Source organism: Spodoptera frugiperda, chromosome 4, assembly GCF_023101765.2.
Source record: "Spodoptera frugiperda isolate SF20-4 chromosome 4, AGI-APGP_CSIRO_Sfru_2.0, whole genome shotgun sequence".
NCBI classification, from domain to species: domain Eukaryota; kingdom Metazoa; phylum Arthropoda; class Insecta; order Lepidoptera; family Noctuidae; genus Spodoptera; species Spodoptera frugiperda.
Genome location: NC_064215.1, coordinates 4,758,712 through 4,779,673, shown reverse-complemented (window position 1 = coordinate 4,779,673; position 20,962 = coordinate 4,758,712). Strand labels below are relative to the sequence as shown.

Below are 20,962 nucleotides of genomic sequence, written 5' to 3'. Positions count from 1 at the left end.
ATCCGTTCTGTAGTTTCAGCGTGATTGACGGACAAATGTCCAAATAAATACATAGTCAAATTTATAATATTGTTAGTATGATAGTGTGATACAACAGTACGTACTAAGAAGTTCGAATACATAAACATGATAAGTGAGATATAACTATATATAACTCGGTAGAGCCCCACATCAACTCATCATCAGCTGCAATCACCTCGTAATGAGTAACAATGGAACACATTTACCCAATACATAATGGTGTTTGATATCAGAAAGCGCATCTCGCCATGGAAAGCTGCAACAACCCGTTAGCCAGGTTGCACCCAGCTTTCCAATCGAGCCTCCAGCTAGACTTAGTTTAAGCCGCATTTATCAAAGCTTTCTAAATCCACGCCTACTGCTTGTGCCCTAATCTTCCTAGATTACCTACTGGTCTAATCTTTATCTAAATACTAGAACATTAGCAGCTATTACTAATTCGATAGGATAACTCCCGCAAGTATATTTATAGTTGTCTTTATATAAGTTGATTCGAACTGATTCAATTTATCTATAACAAATTTGTGAAGGAAAATTGAATTTTCGTTTTCTATTTAAATCTCTGCACAAAAAGTATTACTCGACGTCGTCTTTATTAACATAATATAATGTAGTTACAAAATGAATGACCTGTTTCGCTAAAAAACCTGCACAATATTTTTGACATAAAGCCGATCGGGGTAATGATCGCAAGTCATTCCGCGCTACGGTAAAAAAATAAACAAGATTTTCGGCTTACAAGTGAGAAAAAAAATGTCATTATTGACAACAAAAAAATTGCCAGTAACATGGAAATGTGGGGAATGAGGCTGCGGCACTGAGCCAGATTTCTTTATTTATACTAACTTACTTTACTTACATTGAAATTAATATTTTGTTACGTAAAGCAGAACTATGATGTTTAAACTGCAAAAGACTAAAGACTTAAACAATGGATTAAGTTTGTAATAATTCTACATAAATCTATACATATATATAATAAAATCGTATAAAAAGTGCTTGTCTGTACAATGAAAATATAAAAATAAATAAATAGCAAGGGCTGTTATTATTATCAATGCCGAACCCAAAAATGTTATTAACGTGTTTTTGTTTATTTATCTGTGTTTGTGTGCGATAAACTCAGAATCTGCTTATTAGCTTTAGATACGTGCTTATACAAATATGTTCAATAAGGTTTTAAGAACTTATAGAGTAGATTATGTTACTATGTTAAGATATATTATTTGAAGCTCCAATTCCACTCTAATTGAAGACCCAGTTCACATTGTTAAATGAAACACGATCATAAATCAGGATTTCGAAGTACTCGCTAACAATTTACTCAAAGGTACCGTCAATTAATTCTATTAATGTAAGTGTACATTGATATTTGCTTCGCGTTCGCGTTTACTCAATAGTAGATAAATAGTGTACAACAAAGATTTATTGCGTAATTAAAGATCTCTTATCTATGAAGATAACTATAGTTGGACAGATGGACGATTCCACTTTATTTAAAGAATGTTTTAATTAAAAATTCTAGATAGAAAGTGAAGACGATGCTTTTATACTTTTTTCCCAATTACCTACGTTACATCTTAACGCATTGCGTCTGATAGTCATCTGCCGTCGATAATAATAAATTCATTCGTGTGATACCACATATAATTATACCTTTTTTTCTCGTATGAGTGACAGTTTGACTGCGCGGTTGACGCGGTGGTGGTGGTAACTGGCTGCCGTGCAACGAGTAGCGGGTTCGATTTGAGTTCGACCAACTCTTTGTGTGATCCTGGGTGTCATGTGTATGTGAAATTGTATCTTTGGAAACGCACCCGTGACACAGGAGCAAATACTAGTGTTGTGCAAAGTTAAAAAAAATAACGAAATAGTTAGGGTTGAGACATTCCGAGTACGAGTAACAACCTACCACATAGCTTACCACCAAGAACTTATTATTGCTAAACAATGAGTAATTAAAGCCATTAAAGAATCTACAATCTTATATGAATGATATTCTTAACGAATCTAGAGAAATAAAAGAACAGACTTGACTAGACTCTTTCCTTATCGAGTCAAAATCGAATAATCGATTTGTCATGTTACTCGTGTATATTTTTTTTCCGATATTTTAGCCTGAAGGCATCGAACTGACGATGACAATAGGAAATATTTTGGTTGCAAGCATTCTCTTGTTAACGATGTACTAAAATTGTAACGAGCTAGATAATTAGGTACGATTATTGTGTCTCGTATAGACAGGTTAATGGGTATTTGAGTCACCAAGTCTGTGTACAGGTACACAAAGCAAAGTATGTTTGTGTTGGTGATAAAATATCGTTTCCTACTCGAAAGTTTTAGTTGCATTGTATGTTTTAATCAAAGTTAAATCGAAAGTTATTTATGTTATACATTATGATATGGATATATTTTTTTACGTCAGAACTTAAGGCAACTCTTGTTGCAGAAATCTATGGATTACGATCGATTTAGGACAGAAAATCCATTCTAAATAAATATTAAACGTATCCTCTTGTTGCTTGTACATAATATATTAAACTTCATATCATACAACCATTGATCTTTCTAGCGACATTTAAAGTTCAGATGATTCATTGCCTATCTAATTTGATAGTTCCCATACTTTCGAATGGACACGGCAATAAGTTATATTTTAATAAAAGTTCCTACATACAATCACATCACTAAATATGACGTAACTAGCTTGAATTATAACTTGACATAATAAATATGATTTAGATTAATATGATTAGCCTTTCTCGACTGATGCACGTAGTGAGATCGATGCGCCTGCGCCTGTGAAAGTTATTTATAGGTTAATGTAACGGCTGACGTTTAACGCGCAGGTTTACATTGATAAGCGGCGCGACAAATTATTGCGTACTGACGACTGGCATTTCTTAGAGGGAAAATAATATTAGATAGTTAAGAATACCTTAATCTGTGTACTTGTAAAATAAGAAGTATTTTCAAGATTATAGTAAAAGGCAATTTATTGTTTCTAACCCTTTACGACAAAACCGAAATTAGGTAATAATACTGACCATTAGATAAGAATTACCAAAATTCAAAAATATCCCTAACAACCTTTAAATTCCTAATCCCCAAAAGGTCGGCAACGTACTTGTAACGCCTCTGGTGTTTCAGGTGTCCCATTGCTTACCATCAGGTGATTCGTCTATTCGTTTACCGGTTTATACCAGTAAAAGACAAACATACGCAGAGAAATTTAATGATTACTTAAACTATTCCTTAGTATCGATTTCGTTCCGAAAACAACAATAAGGATCATTAAATGACTCTCAGTACAGTAGTTTGATAACAACCGCTATATCGCCATTTATCTGTGCACAATATGAACTTACCTTTACCAAGTACAAACAATAATAAATTAATGAGGCATCACTCATTACATTCATACATACGAAGGCGTGATTCGGATCACTACTCAACAGTAGTGATAAATGAGGGGTAACTTATGTATTATTAACTAGATTATTACGTACTGGTAACCTATTTACATAGTACAGTGGCATTTACTTATGTTTTTTATGAGTTTTGTGGTAAAGTTCTACGTAATACGAGACTGCAGACTGCAGTGTTGGCGCGGTGGCTAGGCAACCGGCTGCCAAGTAACGAGTATCGGGTTCGATACTCGCACGAAGCAACTCTTTGTGTGATCCACAAATTGTTGTTTCGGGTTTGGGTGTTATGTGTATGTGAACTTGTATGTTTGTAAACGCACCCACGATACAGGAGACATTCCTAGTGTGGGGCAAAGTTAAACAAAAAAAAAAAATCTTTTAAAATTATATTCTTGGTTATTTCCTATACGATTTAGTCATCATTTTTATATTCGTGATAGAGACGAATACATAAATAGTGCGTACTAACACGAATATGAAACAAAGTTGACAAAATAACACGACGAATTACTTTGTTTTATCTACTATTTAACCAAGTATGTATATAAAACATAAAAATCGTGTTATACGTTACCAGATTTCCGCATGCGCCTTCACTCGTCGTCATTGTCGGTGGAATATCGAAAAAAAATCTAGTATAAATATTTTATCTATCACCTAAAAAGTAACTTTTCCAACATTGCAACAAGAACGGTCTAGCAGAACTTATTCAACACAAACAATCAAACTCACTTTTCTCTTTATAATGTTTGATACATGACTGTTTTATTTAGGTTTGAGTTTCAGCGGCGCGCGCCACTTTCTACCAATAAAATGATTGTGGCCAATTTTTCTTTATTGTTGCGATAATTAAATTCGCAATAATTCTTCATTTTTATTGTTTGTAACGGAAATATTTATTGATGAGGTATTTAATTATGTTTTAACAACTAGCCTTAGTAATAGTTTTTTTACGTATAAAGTAAACGAAAGGAAAGCGCTTTCGGCACTCTGTACCCTTAGTACGAGTTTGTTTTACGTATAAAGTAAACGAAACGAGATCGCATTCTGCGCTCTGATTGGTTGGTTTATTTGAGCCGGCCAATCAGAGAGCTGAACTCGTACTAAGGGTACAGTCTGTACCTATGTATGTATAGTACATGCTGTTGCAATTATATTAATTTTGCAAAGAATGGAAGCCATTTCTAACCGATGCCTTGAAAGGTGTTATTCCAAAGATTACATTTGACAGTATCATGATGACTGAGTATTTACGCGTTGCGAAATTAAAAACATACTTATTATGAAAGTGATGCATCTCCCTTTCATCGAAGATGATGTAAGTAATTATGAAATATGTGTTAAGAATGTACTTGAAATAGTAAATACATAGATTATTCCTTTCAGTTGTTCGATGCGCGAAAGTTTGTGGTTAAGAATTGGGGATGTTTGTTTAACATTTGGATGGAGTAAGATTTAATTTCCTGCTTATGATTTTAAGTCGTGAGTAGAGAAATATTATCATCTATTTATTACCTACTAGCGACCTGCAATGGTGATATATTGTGCATGTATTATACATATAAACCTTCACCTTGAATCACTCTATCTACAAAAAAAACTGCATCAAAATGCGTTGCGTAGTTCTAAAGATTTAATTAAGCATATAAAGAGACACAGGGACAGAGAAAGCGATTTTGTTTTATACAATTTAGTTATATGGCATTTATTACCGTCTAGCAATAGATAGGTTAAAATATAGGCACTAATTGCATTAGTTTTTAATAATGGGTCCAAAGTTATAACACTGTTAAAAGTAATAAAATAAAAGCTATATTTCCTGTAATGATAGTTGTAAGAGTTGAAATAAATTCTCAAAAAGCCATTACTCTATTTATTAATTAGCTATTACTTTAAACTAGAATTAGAAATATCATAATTATATCATTAGAAATGTCATCTTGTCTAGACGCTTTCCTAGAAGAACCGGCAAAAATATTCAGACCAGACCACAAGTTATTGAAATCCAGCAGGCTAAGAATTTTGCATGTGGTTTTGAGACGATCACATTTGATTAGATTTCTTGTTGCTTGTTACTGAGATTCAGTGAAAATCAATCAGTATAAATCTACTGGTACCTATTTTCCGATAAGTATGTGGTTTTGTTTCATTGTGGTCACTGTCTATATCACTAGGAATTATAAAAAAATGTCTGGGAATTTTATTACCTTCGTTCTTTCAGTGATATCATAAGATTTGAAATTAGGAAGACCTAAGAATCATTATTTGCGACTTCTTGGCTGACGACGAGTTAAGGTAAGCGTCCGCAGGCCTGCATCGTACGCATCGTACGCATTCCGTATGACGTCATCAGTACGCATCGCATGTAGGCATTGCTGATGATGTGGTCCGTACGATGCGGATCAGTGGATGCAGTTGTATGAGTTTCTGTACAAGACAAACTAAAATCCGTTGCGTGCGATGCGCACGATGCGGGCCTGTGGATGCTTACCTTTTACCAGAATTGATGTCATGCAAAGCTGGATTGAGTAAAAGCACCCTTCTTAATTACAATACTCGTGGAATCAAAGGGTATCTGCTGTCATAATTTTCTGTAGAATGATTGGAAATAGAACACAATGTCAATTATTATTCTCCGAAAGCAATACCAGACACCTTATTATCGCTATGAATATTCAAGTCGCAAAACCTAATAAACATATTAGACTGTACCTAATTTCACTTCGTGATAGCTGTTTTAACTTTTTATTGAGTAAAAATAATAAAAGAATGTAATGTAAAAGTGAGTCAGTGTGGAAATAAAGTGTGGTTTTAACGTTCTTTGTGTCGGTTACTTTATAAGTTCATTTTGTTTATTTCTTTGGCCCCACAACCGGATTTGTGTCAAGTTCAATTCAACTGAGGCTTTGAATATATGTGAAACATAGTTTATGACCGTCATTTCGTACATTTAGTATCTACTTTTCTCGTTAATGATCATTGAAGGAAATTACTTCTAACACGATTTACGTGTCATAAAACATAGTTTCCTCTGTCATATAATGTTTTAATTATTGGTTTGATTAGTAGTGAGGAAACATTAAAAGTTTCAAGGTATAGGTGTACGTAAAATCTATATATACAGTGAATAATTTCTAGACTTTGTGGCCGACATAATTATGTAGTATATGTGGGTCTGTGGGTATATAATTACTTAAAAAATCAAAAATCAATTTATACTTTTCCGAATTACTTAATGTTTTTTTGGAGAAGTTTAGGTTATCTCTTTTTATATACATATATTATTGCATACCTGTTACTTCGAGGAATAAGAGGCGAGAAATTGTCTTATATTTAGTTTTTTTTTTAAATACCGTACTAGGATGAATGTTAGAGATGAAACGCGTGACCAGTTCGTATTACTTTCCACCAGATATCGTCTTGATAAAGATATTCGCGTCGCTCCATGAACAATGACAATGCAATTAAATGTAATCTGCTCACGATTCACCGTGAACTTGTCCGCTCTACGTATTTTTTTGTTCTTGAAAGTCTGACGTCTCGAATAAGAGGTCTTGGGCAAAATATTATACGGTCTTTCAGTAGTGTAATAGTGCTTAATATAGTGCTCAGTTGTATTGTATAATAGGTGACTCGGAAAACTTAGTACCGCCTTTCAAACATTTTATTTTATCATCTTTTAAACCTTCCTTGGGCTTCCACAAATAATTCCAGAACAAAATTTACCAAATCGGTCTAGCCGTTCTCGAGTTTTAGCGAGACTAACGAACAGCAATTGATTTCTATATATGTAAATCTAAATTAGTTGCAAGTAGGGTTACATAATCTAACCAAACCCCTAAAGGCCGTCAATAAACTTGTAACTTCTTTGGTATTACGTGTGTCTTTGGGACGATTAACAACCAGGTTATCAGGGGATCTGCTCAACTACGTTAAATAAACGTAACATACTACCATTTTGTACCTTATTTACTTGTAAATATGCGAACAAAAAGATGGTTGACTAAATAATAACTGCTAAACTGCTACAAAGTAACTTTTCCAGTTAATAAACTATTTACAAACCGCTCAAAATGTTACTATGTCTAACTTAATCACTGATCGTTAAAAAAGAAAGCGAGAATTCGTGATGACTACTTTGTAATTATATTGTGACAATATTTTTACTACTATGTTGACAGTATGTTCTTATAATACATACAAGTAGTAATTGGATCTTAAATCTCTTTGTACGTATGTTACTTGTTGCAGTATAAAATTATTTTTAGTATTTGCCTGTAATATACTTAGCATTTTTTAACATAGCACGGAGGACACATTAACTGCACAGTTGGTGGGGTGAGGCAACATATAGCGGGTTCGATATCCGCACGGAGCAAATCTATGTATGATCCACAAATTGTTGTTTCGGGTCTGGGTGTCCGTGTACTTGTCTGTTTGTAAACGCACCCACGCATACATAACCTCTTCTATTTAAGTGTCCAAACTTAAACACCTTCTTGTAGGAAGAAACTACAGAATGTTACCTACCTACCTGCGAACTCCTTTGTCTTCCATCAAAAACAACTAAATGTTCTTTTGGCAAAATAACAAATAAGCCTTTATGGTAAAGGCTCAAAAGGCTTAGGACCTTTTTTAGAAAATAGAAAATCACCCCATGGCTTCTCCCGCTTTGGACGAAGCGATAGGGAGTGTCAGACTCTTACTGACTAAAAACCACCCCGTTCTTACTTCTGCTTTTCAAACCGGAGCCTCGGTAACCCCGCTGGGCAGTCCGCAGCTCCGGTAGACTTAGGACCTTAAAGCCTCTTACATAAAGCCTTCCATAATATCCAATCTACGTTCCGCATTATAATACATATTATTATACATCTTGAGTTGAACCTCAGTCCGACTCCAACCTTCAAAGATAAGACTGCAAGAAAGATGCATGTGCTATTAATAGTTCATGATGGATCGAAGATTTTCTTTTCTTTTATGTGTGCGTGTGACATGTTTGTGTGACGGTAGAATGTTTGTCTCGTGTCCTGCGCCGGCGCAGGCACGTGTCACGCTAAGTGCGCACGCGATGTCGCTGTCTCGTTTATTTACACTTGTTTTGTTATACTAGGGCATGATAGATAATGCATGTGGGACTGGGTATTATTTATATTTTAAGTACCTACCCATCTACCTACTATTTTTTTTTACACTAGGATATAACATGTGTTCATGTCACAGATTGAAAGTGGTTTTGCATAAAAATATGCCAAAAACAACTAGGACAAATAAACATCCATATTAATGCAAATCAGGTCAAACAATAGCCCTAATACTCATATTCCCAACTAAAACACGTAGATAATATAGTAATAAAAATTGTAAAGCAATAGTTTAGCTTGTTCTATAGCCAGGGAGTTCTGTAAGCAGTCATTTGTCGCAGTTGTCACGTATAACCCTCATACTACCGTCAACTGGTCACCACTTCCAACCACTTTCTATTTTATTTACCATCCGTGCAGTTCATGTGTTCAAGACAAACAAATGTGTCCTTAAAGTGCAAATGTAGCCTTAATGTAGTGAAAGTTTACAGTTCAAAGTTCAATAACAATATAAATGTGTTTATTGTTTTTTTTTATTGTCGTTCGAAATTCGATTCTGATTTTTTTTTTTATATTTTCTTTTACAGAATTAAGAGTGAATGGGTGGGCTTAATGGGATCAGACTTCTTTTTTATACTTATTCAGTTTCATTTGCATTACTTAAATATTTAACCATGTGGGTGTGTTCAAAATTACACACGCTCACATGCATGTGTGTGGGAATTAAGCTCGTCACATTTTACAAAACAGTCCGTACTCAAGTCAGTCCGTACTCCGTCTCTCCCAGTATTACTTACCTACTTCGCCCAGACCTTAGCAATTGTTTTCGGAATAAAATCTTTACTAAGACAAAGTTTAAGTAATCATTAAATATCTCTGAGTAAGGCAGTAAAGTTAACATTTATTTACTTGTTATCTTCATCGAACACAACTGAACCGAAGCGTTTGAACCATATTTGTACTAACAAACCAATTTACAAATATCATGACGATTCCAAATTAACACACACTTGTATCTTAAAATGTATCACAAAGTTCTCGTAAATTAAGGCTCATTAGCAGTGTAATTAATGAAATTCGACGCTCGTGATGAGAGCAGACTGGTTGAAGTTAATTTTATTGCAATTTACAACGTCTTGTACTGCAGGGCTCTTAACTACATCCGTTTGGAATGATGTACATGCTCGTAATTATGAAATAGAGTAATGTTGTGAACAGCTGGTCGAATTGAACCTTCATGAAGATATATTAAAGGGATGTACGCAATATTTATTAGGTACGAGACTTTTATAACTCTATGTCTTTAATTCAAAGAAGATCGTATATGTGAATTGTAAAAGAAAATATGTTGATACTTGGAAAATAGTTATAATCTATCAAAAAAATAAAAGAAAATAAAAATTAGTTCAGTACACAGACAGTAAATATATGTAATGTACCCATTGTTTTAGTTAGCTATAGATTAGGGAGCTATAGGTTTAAGTTGTTTAAACTATGGATAGCCAACCAACAGGTACTTAGTTTTAATATGTACAAACATACATAAGTACAATATATCTAATATGTATTATCCATTCATGTATAGAAGCACTTTCGATTTCGCGAAAACTTACACCTACTGAGTAATTTGCCTTTCCTACAGAAGAAATTTTTATTACTAAGCATCATCTCATAGCTTAATAAATATACTATGGAATAAAAGAATACAAAAAGTGGACATATGCTATGACTATGGACTTTTTTTTAAATATTGTTTCTCACTAGTATTTTCTCCTTTGTCGTGGGTGCGTTTACAAATATTTCATTTTCAACAATTTGTGGATCAAACAAAGAGTTCCGTGTAGTTACAATTAACTATAGTATATTGAGGAAATTGTTAGCTATTTTTTTATATTACCTAACTATTTATAATCGTCGTACATTTATGACACTTTTAACTTGGTGTAACTTTTATTACTATTAGTGTTTAATATTTAAAGTTGATCCAAGTAATAGGCACTTTCTAGTTTTATTATCTTAGCTAACTTGACTATAAAGTACTGGTGTCAAATTGGTAATTATGTGACTAATAAATTTATGAGGTTTACGTGCATATGAAGACTATTTAATATTTTATTTATAGTCTTATGTTATTACCTAGTTATATTAGCTTACCATAGCGATATAAATACTAGGTAATTAAATGTGAATTTAAAAATTTTACTAGGATTTTTTATTGTTTAGTCACGATAAACTCAAAAACTACTCAACAGATTTTTATGCAGTGTGAGCAAAGTGTGCAATTTAATTTCCGTACATAATTTTGCTGAACTGACTATCACAAACATAGCTTTAAAAGAACTCAATGAACAAAGAATATAATTTAATAATACATTCTTAATATGACGTTAAATAGACAGCGGCATTGTAACATAGAGCCTTTGTTTCAAAAGGATGTCAATAAAAGACAGATATCAAAACTTTTTTCGTTGAAACTTCTTGGTATTTAGTCTGTCTGTCTTCAAGTATTAATAGTTTTACAGCGAGTGACGTGCTTGCAGGATACTTTGCACGCATGACTAGCTGATAGGAATGAGAGGGCAAAAAATAAAGCCTGGTCATCGCACGGAGTCCTAGCGTTTTTATTACTTGCAACACTCCTGTAGTTCAATTAACTATGTACACACGTATGTAGATCTGGTAAGTGATTTCTGGATAAAGAAGTTAATGTTTTATTTAAATAAAAAGTGCTGGCTGTTGGTTTATTTATTTTGTTTAATTAAGTTACCAAGTTTTAGGTGTCACGGTAACGTTACTTATAAATTAGATTCTTTTGGTATTTAGTTCAGTAAAAAGCTAAAAAACTGATTGTTCTAATTTTCTTCAATAGCAACTTAGCAGTAAAAACTAAATTAACACACGTACTATTGTATTCGCTAAGTTTTATTTTATTTGTGAATAGTAAAACAGAGTTGAAAATCTAGTTCTTACAAAAGCGAGAGTGACCTCGTTTCTCGTAAAACTATTCATTTTTTTACTATAAATCTTTTAGTAGAACTTTCTTACTAAACTTTCGATAATGCTGGTCGTAAATACATGAAAAATCAGCGGCAATTTAAAAAAATCTTGTTTGTTTTCTTTACTTACCTAAAATATATTTGAAAATGGAATAATTTTAAAAACTAAACAACATAAAAGTTCGTTTCCAAATTTGAAAACATTTCGTCGCCATTATTATGTCTAGACGAATGAGCAAACAATTTAATATTCACAACTATTAAAATAAAAGTTTCGCATAAGCATAACAAAACGTGTTAAAAGTTTAAAAATAGCTCGTAATCCTCAGTTTATATTCATTCACAGGCAATTAACACAATGCGTAACCAATATTCTATTTTTAGCGCCATTAGCATTCGATTCCGCCATTTTGTTTTTAATGACAGAAAGGAAAGTTTATGTTTATAGTGAAAGGATTATACATATAGGTACATCTACTTATGTTGCACGTACTAGCTTCAGCTTTTGATGGCTCCTGAGTAAGCCAGTGTAAGGGAAAGGGAATTAGCACTGTCCACTGTAAAGTGGATTGGAGAAAATAGCTAGTGATGTAAAGTCATTACTTATGTACATTAGCTCTAAGTAGGTAGGCATGTAAAGGTTTTATGCGTGTTTAGTAAATAAATATTGGCTGTTGGTTAGGTGCCGCGTTCTTTTCTTCCGTGGTATTTAGGTACGTAGGGTATTTACGTAAGATTAGTTATCTATGAATAGACAATAGTATTTTTCTACTAAGAATTTGTAGTAGGTTTGATCTCAAATAAATGTAAATATTGCTCGGTTTACGCTATAATGCAATGGACTAGTAAACTCTCACGTAAAATGTATTAAGATAGCTTTCTTTACATGAAAAATGTCATCATAAAGATAATACGAAATATGACGAAGGGCTTAATAAAAAATCCAAAAGCGGAACTACAAAGGTAATAGGGCTTCATGATTAAATCAATTACTCACGAACACAGCCCAAAATGTCAATAGTACCATAGACATCAGCAATTTGTTTGTAAATGTACTTTTTACTCAGCAATTGGAAAGTTTACCGAAGAAGGCGGTAGAATTCCATGCTGCCATGGCTATCAGAGAAGGTAAAAGTGCATTACCGGACAACTGCCACTTGAAACATGGTGTTGGAGTGATCTCGAATAAGTTGCTCGCGAGAAAGTAGGGGCGGTATCAATGTACTTCATCTTGATGTGAAACTTGAGAACAAGGACGCTATACGTGCAGATAAACAGGTCTAGATTGTCCACAATTTGCATGACTATTAATAAAATTAAGTATCTTATAATTATGTTTATGAACCAGATTAATCACCTTAATCATTCCAAAAACAGAATATTAATTTAATTTAATTAGCTCTTAAATAAAGCTATTTATAAATATTTCGAAAGTCTGGTTTTAGTTCTAGCTCTTATTCATAATGGTCTGGTACTGATTTTGACAAACGAGTCGCTGGAACCGAGTTAATGGCTCGAGTTTCGAAATCAAAATACCATTTAGACATCGTGCTGTTTGAGAAGGAGATTGGTCCTTTCATAAATATTAAATATTGGTCGAACGGAATGTCGGGCAAGAGATTTGTTTGTATATTTGTAACAATAACAAATCATTTAATTTTATGTACAGTGCACCTATAAGCCTAAGTCGTGCAATCTGCATATTTTAGGCTTTAATATCAGAATATTGAATCTCTACGAAGTAGTAAAATTGTACTTACAACTTTGTTGTGATTAAGTAATGCACCTGGCACTTAATAGTTCGTTACTTTATCACAGATTATTTTTATGACTGCTATTAAATCGCCAACGTTTATAAGGGTGTTGGCAGGCATCATAGTATGCATGCCTGTCTTATTAGACGTGTGGTTGCGAGCAATTAACATTATGTTTCGAATATTCCTAACCCCCAAAAGGCCAGCAATGGTTCTGGTGTTTCGAGTGTCCATGGGCGACGGTGATTGCTTATCATCAGGTGATCTCGATTACCGGCTTATCATAAAAAAAAAAATTAGTCTAATAATCAAATTAACATCGTATTTTCTACCACCTTTCTAATAATGTAATTATTGCATTGTTTCAGGACAAGTGAGCTAGTGGCTCTGATAGCAGTATCATGCACGTTGTTCCTGTTCCTCCACACACGAGACCTGAGCACCAAGCTACGGCGGATGGAAGGTCGGCTCAATGATGACGTCACCGCCTTCAACCATCTTACAGACAGTCAGTATCTTTCTATTCATTTATAGTTTTTACTGCAACAAAAGCTCACAGTTTTATGTCGATATTTTTATAGACGATGCGATATTAATATATAGTTTTTGAAACTTATTTGTGTAGGACAACCAGTTTTCTATCGCTAATTTCGTAGGACACGCAGTTTTCTATCGATAATGTCTGGTTTGTGTAAAAAGTGTTGTACCTATTCTACAATTCTTCTTAAATCTGTGTATGGTATATTATGAAGACTCAATCCCTGTCGCAATTTAATCTGCGAGTGTTGTAAAACTTTATATATTTTTATGACATTATAGCTACAGGTTCAAGCCTCAATTGGCCTTTACATATAGAATTCAATCTCGAGATTGAAGACCCTAGAAGCCTATTATAGATTGTAGTTGCCCAGTATAAGGAAAATAGTAATTCACAACTTTCATCCAAGAGTTACTTACGGAAAATCTATCTGAGTATAAAAGGCCAGTGCTAAAACTTTCTCACTATCAATCACATGGCCATTTATCCATTCGGAAGCCTTAGTAAATAGCCGTAAATTATCTTAATAATCACAGATTTTATCACAAAAATACTCATACAGGAACCAAAGTTGAATAACCTTATATGTGTGTAAGCAGATACTGGATATTATAAGAAATTGGAGATTATTTAATAAAACATGTCTATTATTATGAAAGAGAAAATAACGAAATAGGAAATATTTGACTGTATGTTTGTAGTAAGTTTACCTCTCGGATGCCGTATATAAGACAACAATAGAAACACATTGTGTTTCAAGTCACATTGGATCCACGTTCCAAATATACGAAGGGTTAGGAGTAGCATAGATTTCATTTCATTCCGATATCACAATGAATTCTTTCATAAAAAATTCATTGTGACCTGTTAATGCACTCTTTTAAAGTCCGTTGGGGAAACCATGGGCGGAAAGCTAGTTTTATAAAACTACTAGCTGACCCGGCAAACGTTGTTTTGCCATATAAACAATTTCTATGTACTTTCTAGTGCCGACAGAAAATAACTAACCTATTTTAAGTGTGTAAGGATGTGGTATATGCACGAAATAGGTGTGTAATGCTGTGAACGATAAGGGAATATAGAAATAACAAACGCCAAGCACTATATTTATTAATAATTCATCATAATTTATTTCTGTAATATATATATACGTATCATTATTCGATAAGAACGGTAACACTATCAAAAAATATCAGTCTCTTAATGCTACAGCGTGAACAATATTTTTTGTTAGACCATCTTTAGCTAACACAAACAAACTTGATGGTTTACCCACTCGTGAGCATGCTACGTATAATTGTCCGTGTGAAAAACATGGCGTGCTTAAATCTAAACCACAAACCGACATCGTTTGGCCTTGGGATTTATTGATGGTCATGGCAAATGCCAATCGAACTGGAAACTGAACACGTTTTAATGGAATTGGCACATCCGTAGGTATTATAGGAATCCGTGGTATTAATATGTTTTCACCTCGGAACTTTCCACTTAAAATGCTAGCTTCGATGACGTTCTTCATTAATTTTCGAATGACCAATCGCGTACCGTTGCACAGCCGTGGCGGGTTCAAATTGCGAAGCAAGATAATCGGAGATCCAACCTTTAATTGTAAATTATGCGGTGGCACACCTGGCAAATCCAGTGAGTTCAAAAACTCTGTCGGAAAATTTACAGATTCGCTCGCATCGCAAACTGTGTCAATAGATTTATATGATTCCAAGTTCCCTGGCAATAACTGTTGTATCTTCAGATTCAAATTGTCAACGTCTACATTTTTTGCCGCTAAAATTGCTCTTTCTGCAAGCCACTCATGATTTAAGTACTGTGTGTGTACATCGGGAAATATTTTATTAATGAGAGTGTCTTGTGAGTCAACGATTGTGCAAAAATCTGTCGGTAATTTTACGCATCCAGTCTCATCTATAGTTACTTTTCCATCACCGATATCTAGAAGTTGTTTTGAGAATGTTTCAGCGGATGGATCTTGAAGCATTTGAACGCGCATATTTACTTTCAGCTGTACTTTTTCAACATTACGCCACAGTGTAGATGATTTTAAGCAAGCATTAATCTCATCAGCGTATGTTGAACGTGGAATGACAGGAAGTGTTTGCCTGAAATCACCTGAAAGGACTAACAGAGTGCCGCCAAATAGTTTGTCGTTGTTTTTGATATCTTTTAACGTCCTGTTCAACGCCTCAAGTGAATGTTTGTGCGCCATAGTACATTCATCCCAGATGATAATTTTACATTGTTTCAGCACGGTGGCCATGGACGATTGTTTTTTTATGTTGCACACTCCGTCAGGGTTATTTTGAATATTTAATGGCAGTTTAAATATTGAATGAGCTGTTCTGCCTCCATCCAATAAAGTTGCAGCAATGCCTGACGATGCAACGGCCAATGCGATGCCATTATTTTCTTTCTTCATTCACTTCATTGCGTTCAGCTCGTGTATCTTCAGATTGTTCTTGACGCAATCGCGCCATGCTTACACGTGCATCAGTAGTTTCTTGCTGGATTTCTTCTTCAGATCTTTCGGATCTTAAATTTCTCTTGCTTCTGGTTTTACTTGTATTACGGCTCAAATCAGCGCCTTTGCGTTTTCGTGGCATTGTTCGCTGTACAAAATACACATAATTAGAACTAACAAAATTACTTAAGAATGAAAAACATCGTAATTATATTGTTATTAACAACAATTTGAGTATAAAAATAAATATACTTACAACAACACAAAAGTCGTTGTTGGTAGGGACCCCTGACACGTGTTGAATATTTTTAGGTTATAATTAATAATAACAGATATTATTATCTTATCTTATATTATTAATTTACTATTAATTAATTAATTGTATAATTAATTTAAGAGAGTTATCACTACTAAGTTTGATGCATAAACACACATAAACATTAATGATGGCCGACAACTGTGGAGGGAGTGAGAGAAACAGGAGACCGGCTTCGGTCTCATCCCCACTCCGCGTTGTTCACTGGGTAGTTACACCGATATAGTCTGGCCAATGAGTATCCAGAGTAAAAGCGCGGAAAATTTTAAAAATTAATTAAATTACTAAAATGATTAATAAAAAATAGGGGTTGGTGATAGAAGGGCAAAAACTTAGGGTTGTATGTATTTTTGAATATCGTATCATAAAAAAATAAATAAAAAAAATTTTGTCGAAAAAATGAAAAAAAAAATTTGAGGGGTGGACCACCCTTATTATTTAGGGGTGTGAAAAATAGATGTTAGCCGATTCTCAGACCTACTCAATATGCTTACCAAATTTCAGAGGAATCGGTCGAGCCGTTTCGGAGGAGTTTGGAGACTAACTTTGTGACACGAGAATTTTATATATAAGATATGATAGTCTTTTATAGGAATTTCGTATAATTTTACTCGATAAGCTACAAGCTTCGTGTTATGATAAATGGTAGTTAAGCACGAGTAATAAGCTAATATTTTATTCCGTTAATCTTTGGATTAAAAATTAATATAAAAGTCACGTAAACCTACTAATAAATTAAGATTAATTTAAGTTTTTAGTCACGAGAATTGTAAGTTGTTGTACAATGTAAATAAGGTATGGACTATAATTAACTTTTGGAAGTAAAATTATGACGATAGTTAAACAAATCTCTTCGTTTTGAAGTCAGTTAAATAGAGTTTGGTCGCTAAGTTATAATAACGGTTTTGTTTATGTTTATATTGTTGACTAGCTAACCCGGCAAACTTCGTACCACCTCTTTTTTTTCTCTACTTTTAAACCTTCACTGGACTTCCACAAATAATTTAAGACCAAAATGAGCCAAATCGCTCAAGCCGTTTCCGAGTTTTATTGAGACAAATGAACGACAATTTATTTTCATATTTAAGTTAAATTTATACTACTTACCTTAAATAAATACAATAAAAAATGGCGTAGTTCAGTTATGAGTAGTCAGACTAGATAGGTATTAGAATTTCCAAAATGGAAAGTAGCGAAGGGTCTAGATAGATTAGATATGTAGACATATATACTCGTACAAGCCAATTATCTTTATTATTTTTATTAGCAGCACTAAAACGATGATGTTACTAGCACTAATAAACATAATTCTAGAAATTAACTAACTCAATTATACCGGTTCTGTTTAATATAACTTGGAGAAAAGTAATTAAAACAAAACTAATTTCCCAAGTTACATGAGATCGTCCAGTAAGTGCTTCGAAGTTTGTCGTACATAACTATAAACCTATGTAATAAAATTATAATCCTTAGGTACTAGTTTATCACGGTATATTAACTAGGAAATGAGTCAATTATACTTAGATTCTGTCTAGATAAAGACTAATTGAGACTAGAATCTGTAGCGGTGCTTCTGATAATTACATATAATCTTAGGACTAATAAATTATCATTGATCATTATGTTGCAATATCGATCATTTGCAACCATATCCAATCGATTTGTTTGAATCGATTTGATTTATCATTTGCAGAGTACGCTAATTGACACCTTTGATACTCTAATGTCAATAATTCTTCTTATTACCATCTTTTGTATAAAAGTGGACTATAAGATAGTACCTAGTTAATATATTTTTAAATCTTACATTACATTTAAAAAATTACATAAATTTATATTCTTTCAACCTCTGAACTCTGAACATGTGCCGTAGAATCGTCTGCTACGAAGCACATATTTTTTGCCTCTATTTGTATAAAATAGGCTAAAATTATGAATGACCATGTTTGTTTTAGTTGGTTTAACCTTGTATATGAGATTAATCACTCCAATTTACTGTACAATTACTAAAATCTATTTACCTACCTATTTGCTTTACATAGGTCCTCCAAATGACAAAATTACATTTAATCACTCACCACTGAAATATTTTTAGTCGAAATAATTCCCCCCTGAAAAAACTTCCGGCACTATAATTCGTCTAAAGTACTAACTTCCTATTTCTAGAATTCTCACAGTTAATACAGCAAATGGCTCCATTGTTCGTACTCTGATAACTGCAAAAAGTTTACGAAACAATAAATTATTTTATCTTTCCACACTTCGCAGGTAATCGTGTTTTGAAGTGTATTACATACGATGTTAGATAATATAATGATACATGACATACAATTAATTTTATATGTAAGTAAGTAGAGATACTGACAGGAGGTAGCGACAACCGTGAAATTGGAGGCGGCTGTTAATCTGTCAGTCTGTTATAAAGAGCAAAGATTTGATCGTTTGTTTGTTTTCATTGAACAGTCTTCAAAATTACTGGACCAATTTGAATAATTCTTTCAAAGTTTTCAGGGAGCAACATAGGTACTTTTATCCTGATTTTTCTACAGGGTGGAGATCTCTTTAATCTTATTTCAATGCAGGTGACGTCGTAACGGAAAACTAGTTTTATAATAAAGATATTATATTTGTTAAAATGGGCTAACCGTGCGTGATTGCTGACATGTAGTGTAGGCCCATCTAATGAAATGTAGTGTAACTAATCATCTGCGACATGAAATGTGAAAATATAATAATTTAAAAGTTGCTTGTTTCTAGTTGTTATGGTGGTTATGGTCACTTTTCGTTAAGTGTATAATGGGGATAAGCACAGGTTTTTAAATAGTCGACATATTAAAAATATAGGTACGAATACTTTACAAAGATAACAAAGTGAATTTTTACTTGATATGTGCAAATTTATAATCAAGATACAATTAAAACTAACAAAGTTTCTATTCAAATAAAAATCCAGATACACTAAGCAACGCGTCGAATTCGAATTACAAATTGCGACGCGCGTGCGCATTTACATACAGAGGCGAAATAACGTGCGGTGGTCGCATTACACGCATTGACACGCTGTCCCACTTTTTAATGGAGTAAATTCGAGACAATCCGTTAATTTACGCGTGCTTTATTGTTACCCCGACCTGCGTATACGCGGCAAAGTTGAATGCTCCCATTCAGATTTAACTGTAATGCTTCCGCGATAAACATCTAGTGACACGTGAAATATTTCCCTACAGTTAACTAATGACATCAGCATTCATTCAACGATTCCTAGATTTTTTGTGTGTGAAGCAATTAGCGAAATTCCTAATGCCTTAATTAAGTTCATCTGACATACTTGGATGGCCATTAAAGTATCAAGTTGCTTTGCATTCACGAAAGTTTTTTCTTAGTAAGAGTGAGCAATTTCTTTTCACAAATTAAGGCTTCATTTTGTTTTGAGTCGCTTCGAAAATTATATGTTTTTTTCTTCGTAAATACGTTAATAATGTTATGTTATGTAATGCTTGTCAGTATGTTGTGTAGCGAAGTATGATATCAATACGATGTACTGTCGTACGCTTGCGTGCAACACACCCATTGTAACGACAAACAAAGAAAATGAGGGTAAACTCGAAAATTGTTGGCATCCTCCAAAAAAATTGCGTGACGTTATTTCATTACGTATAATGCGGGCCTATTGTCCATGGCGTGCACATCCAGCCTAGTGCGGGAACACGTCCGAACTTTCACTGGTCCGAAAAAAAGTACAAACTGATGGTGTCTGCAGTCGTGATCCAAGGCGATACCGTTCACTGAGTTTACTTACAACTATTTTTCTTTCACCGAACCCTGAGCGGTTGCGGTTTTAAAGTAAATCGCTGCCCATTTCCACGCAGCCCGTTCCGTGCCAATGACTTACTCGATCGGTTACACAATTAACTTAATTACATTTATTTGCATCTTATTTGGAAGTTGCGCGTGCGTTGAAACTTGGAGACAAGCCACAAATTAAACACCTGACATTTTCTCCGTTTACGGTTAAATAATACGGCTTTAAAGTTTGAAGTGTCCGTTATTGGTGTCGGGGCGGTGTTGGTAGATGTTCCCACGTGGTGGCTGCAACCGCAGAATGCGGTGAGATGGACATGCGCCTGCGCAGCGCACGTACGAACGTCGCACCACTTCCTCATTGACTGCTCCCGATTGCGACGATTAGATTACACCGAACAAGTGTAGCGTAAGATCTTTATTTACAGTAAATCTATGAGTGATGTAACGTTATAGGCTCAATTATTGGATTCCAAGTAAAACGCATGCATATCAGGGAAGTCGAAGTGGCCAGCCACCAAGTTGTTTATCATTATGAGACAAAATAGTATAAA

General features: G+C 34.0%; 1 protein-coding gene across 3 annotated transcripts in view; it reads left to right on the top strand.

Moving 5' to 3' along the window:
- LOC118272929 (heparan sulfate 2-O-sulfotransferase pipe) overlaps positions 1–20,962 on the top strand; it is a 95,755-nt gene that overhangs the window by 33,618 nt on the left and 41,175 nt on the right. For all 3 annotated transcript variants that reach the window (XM_035589661.2, XM_050693351.1, XM_035589662.2), the window contains exon 3: positions 13,649–13,788. In XM_035589661.2, the coding sequence (XP_035445554.2) occupies positions 13,649–13,788 (140 nt within the window). The remainder of the gene's footprint in view (positions 1–13,648; positions 13,789–20,962) is intronic.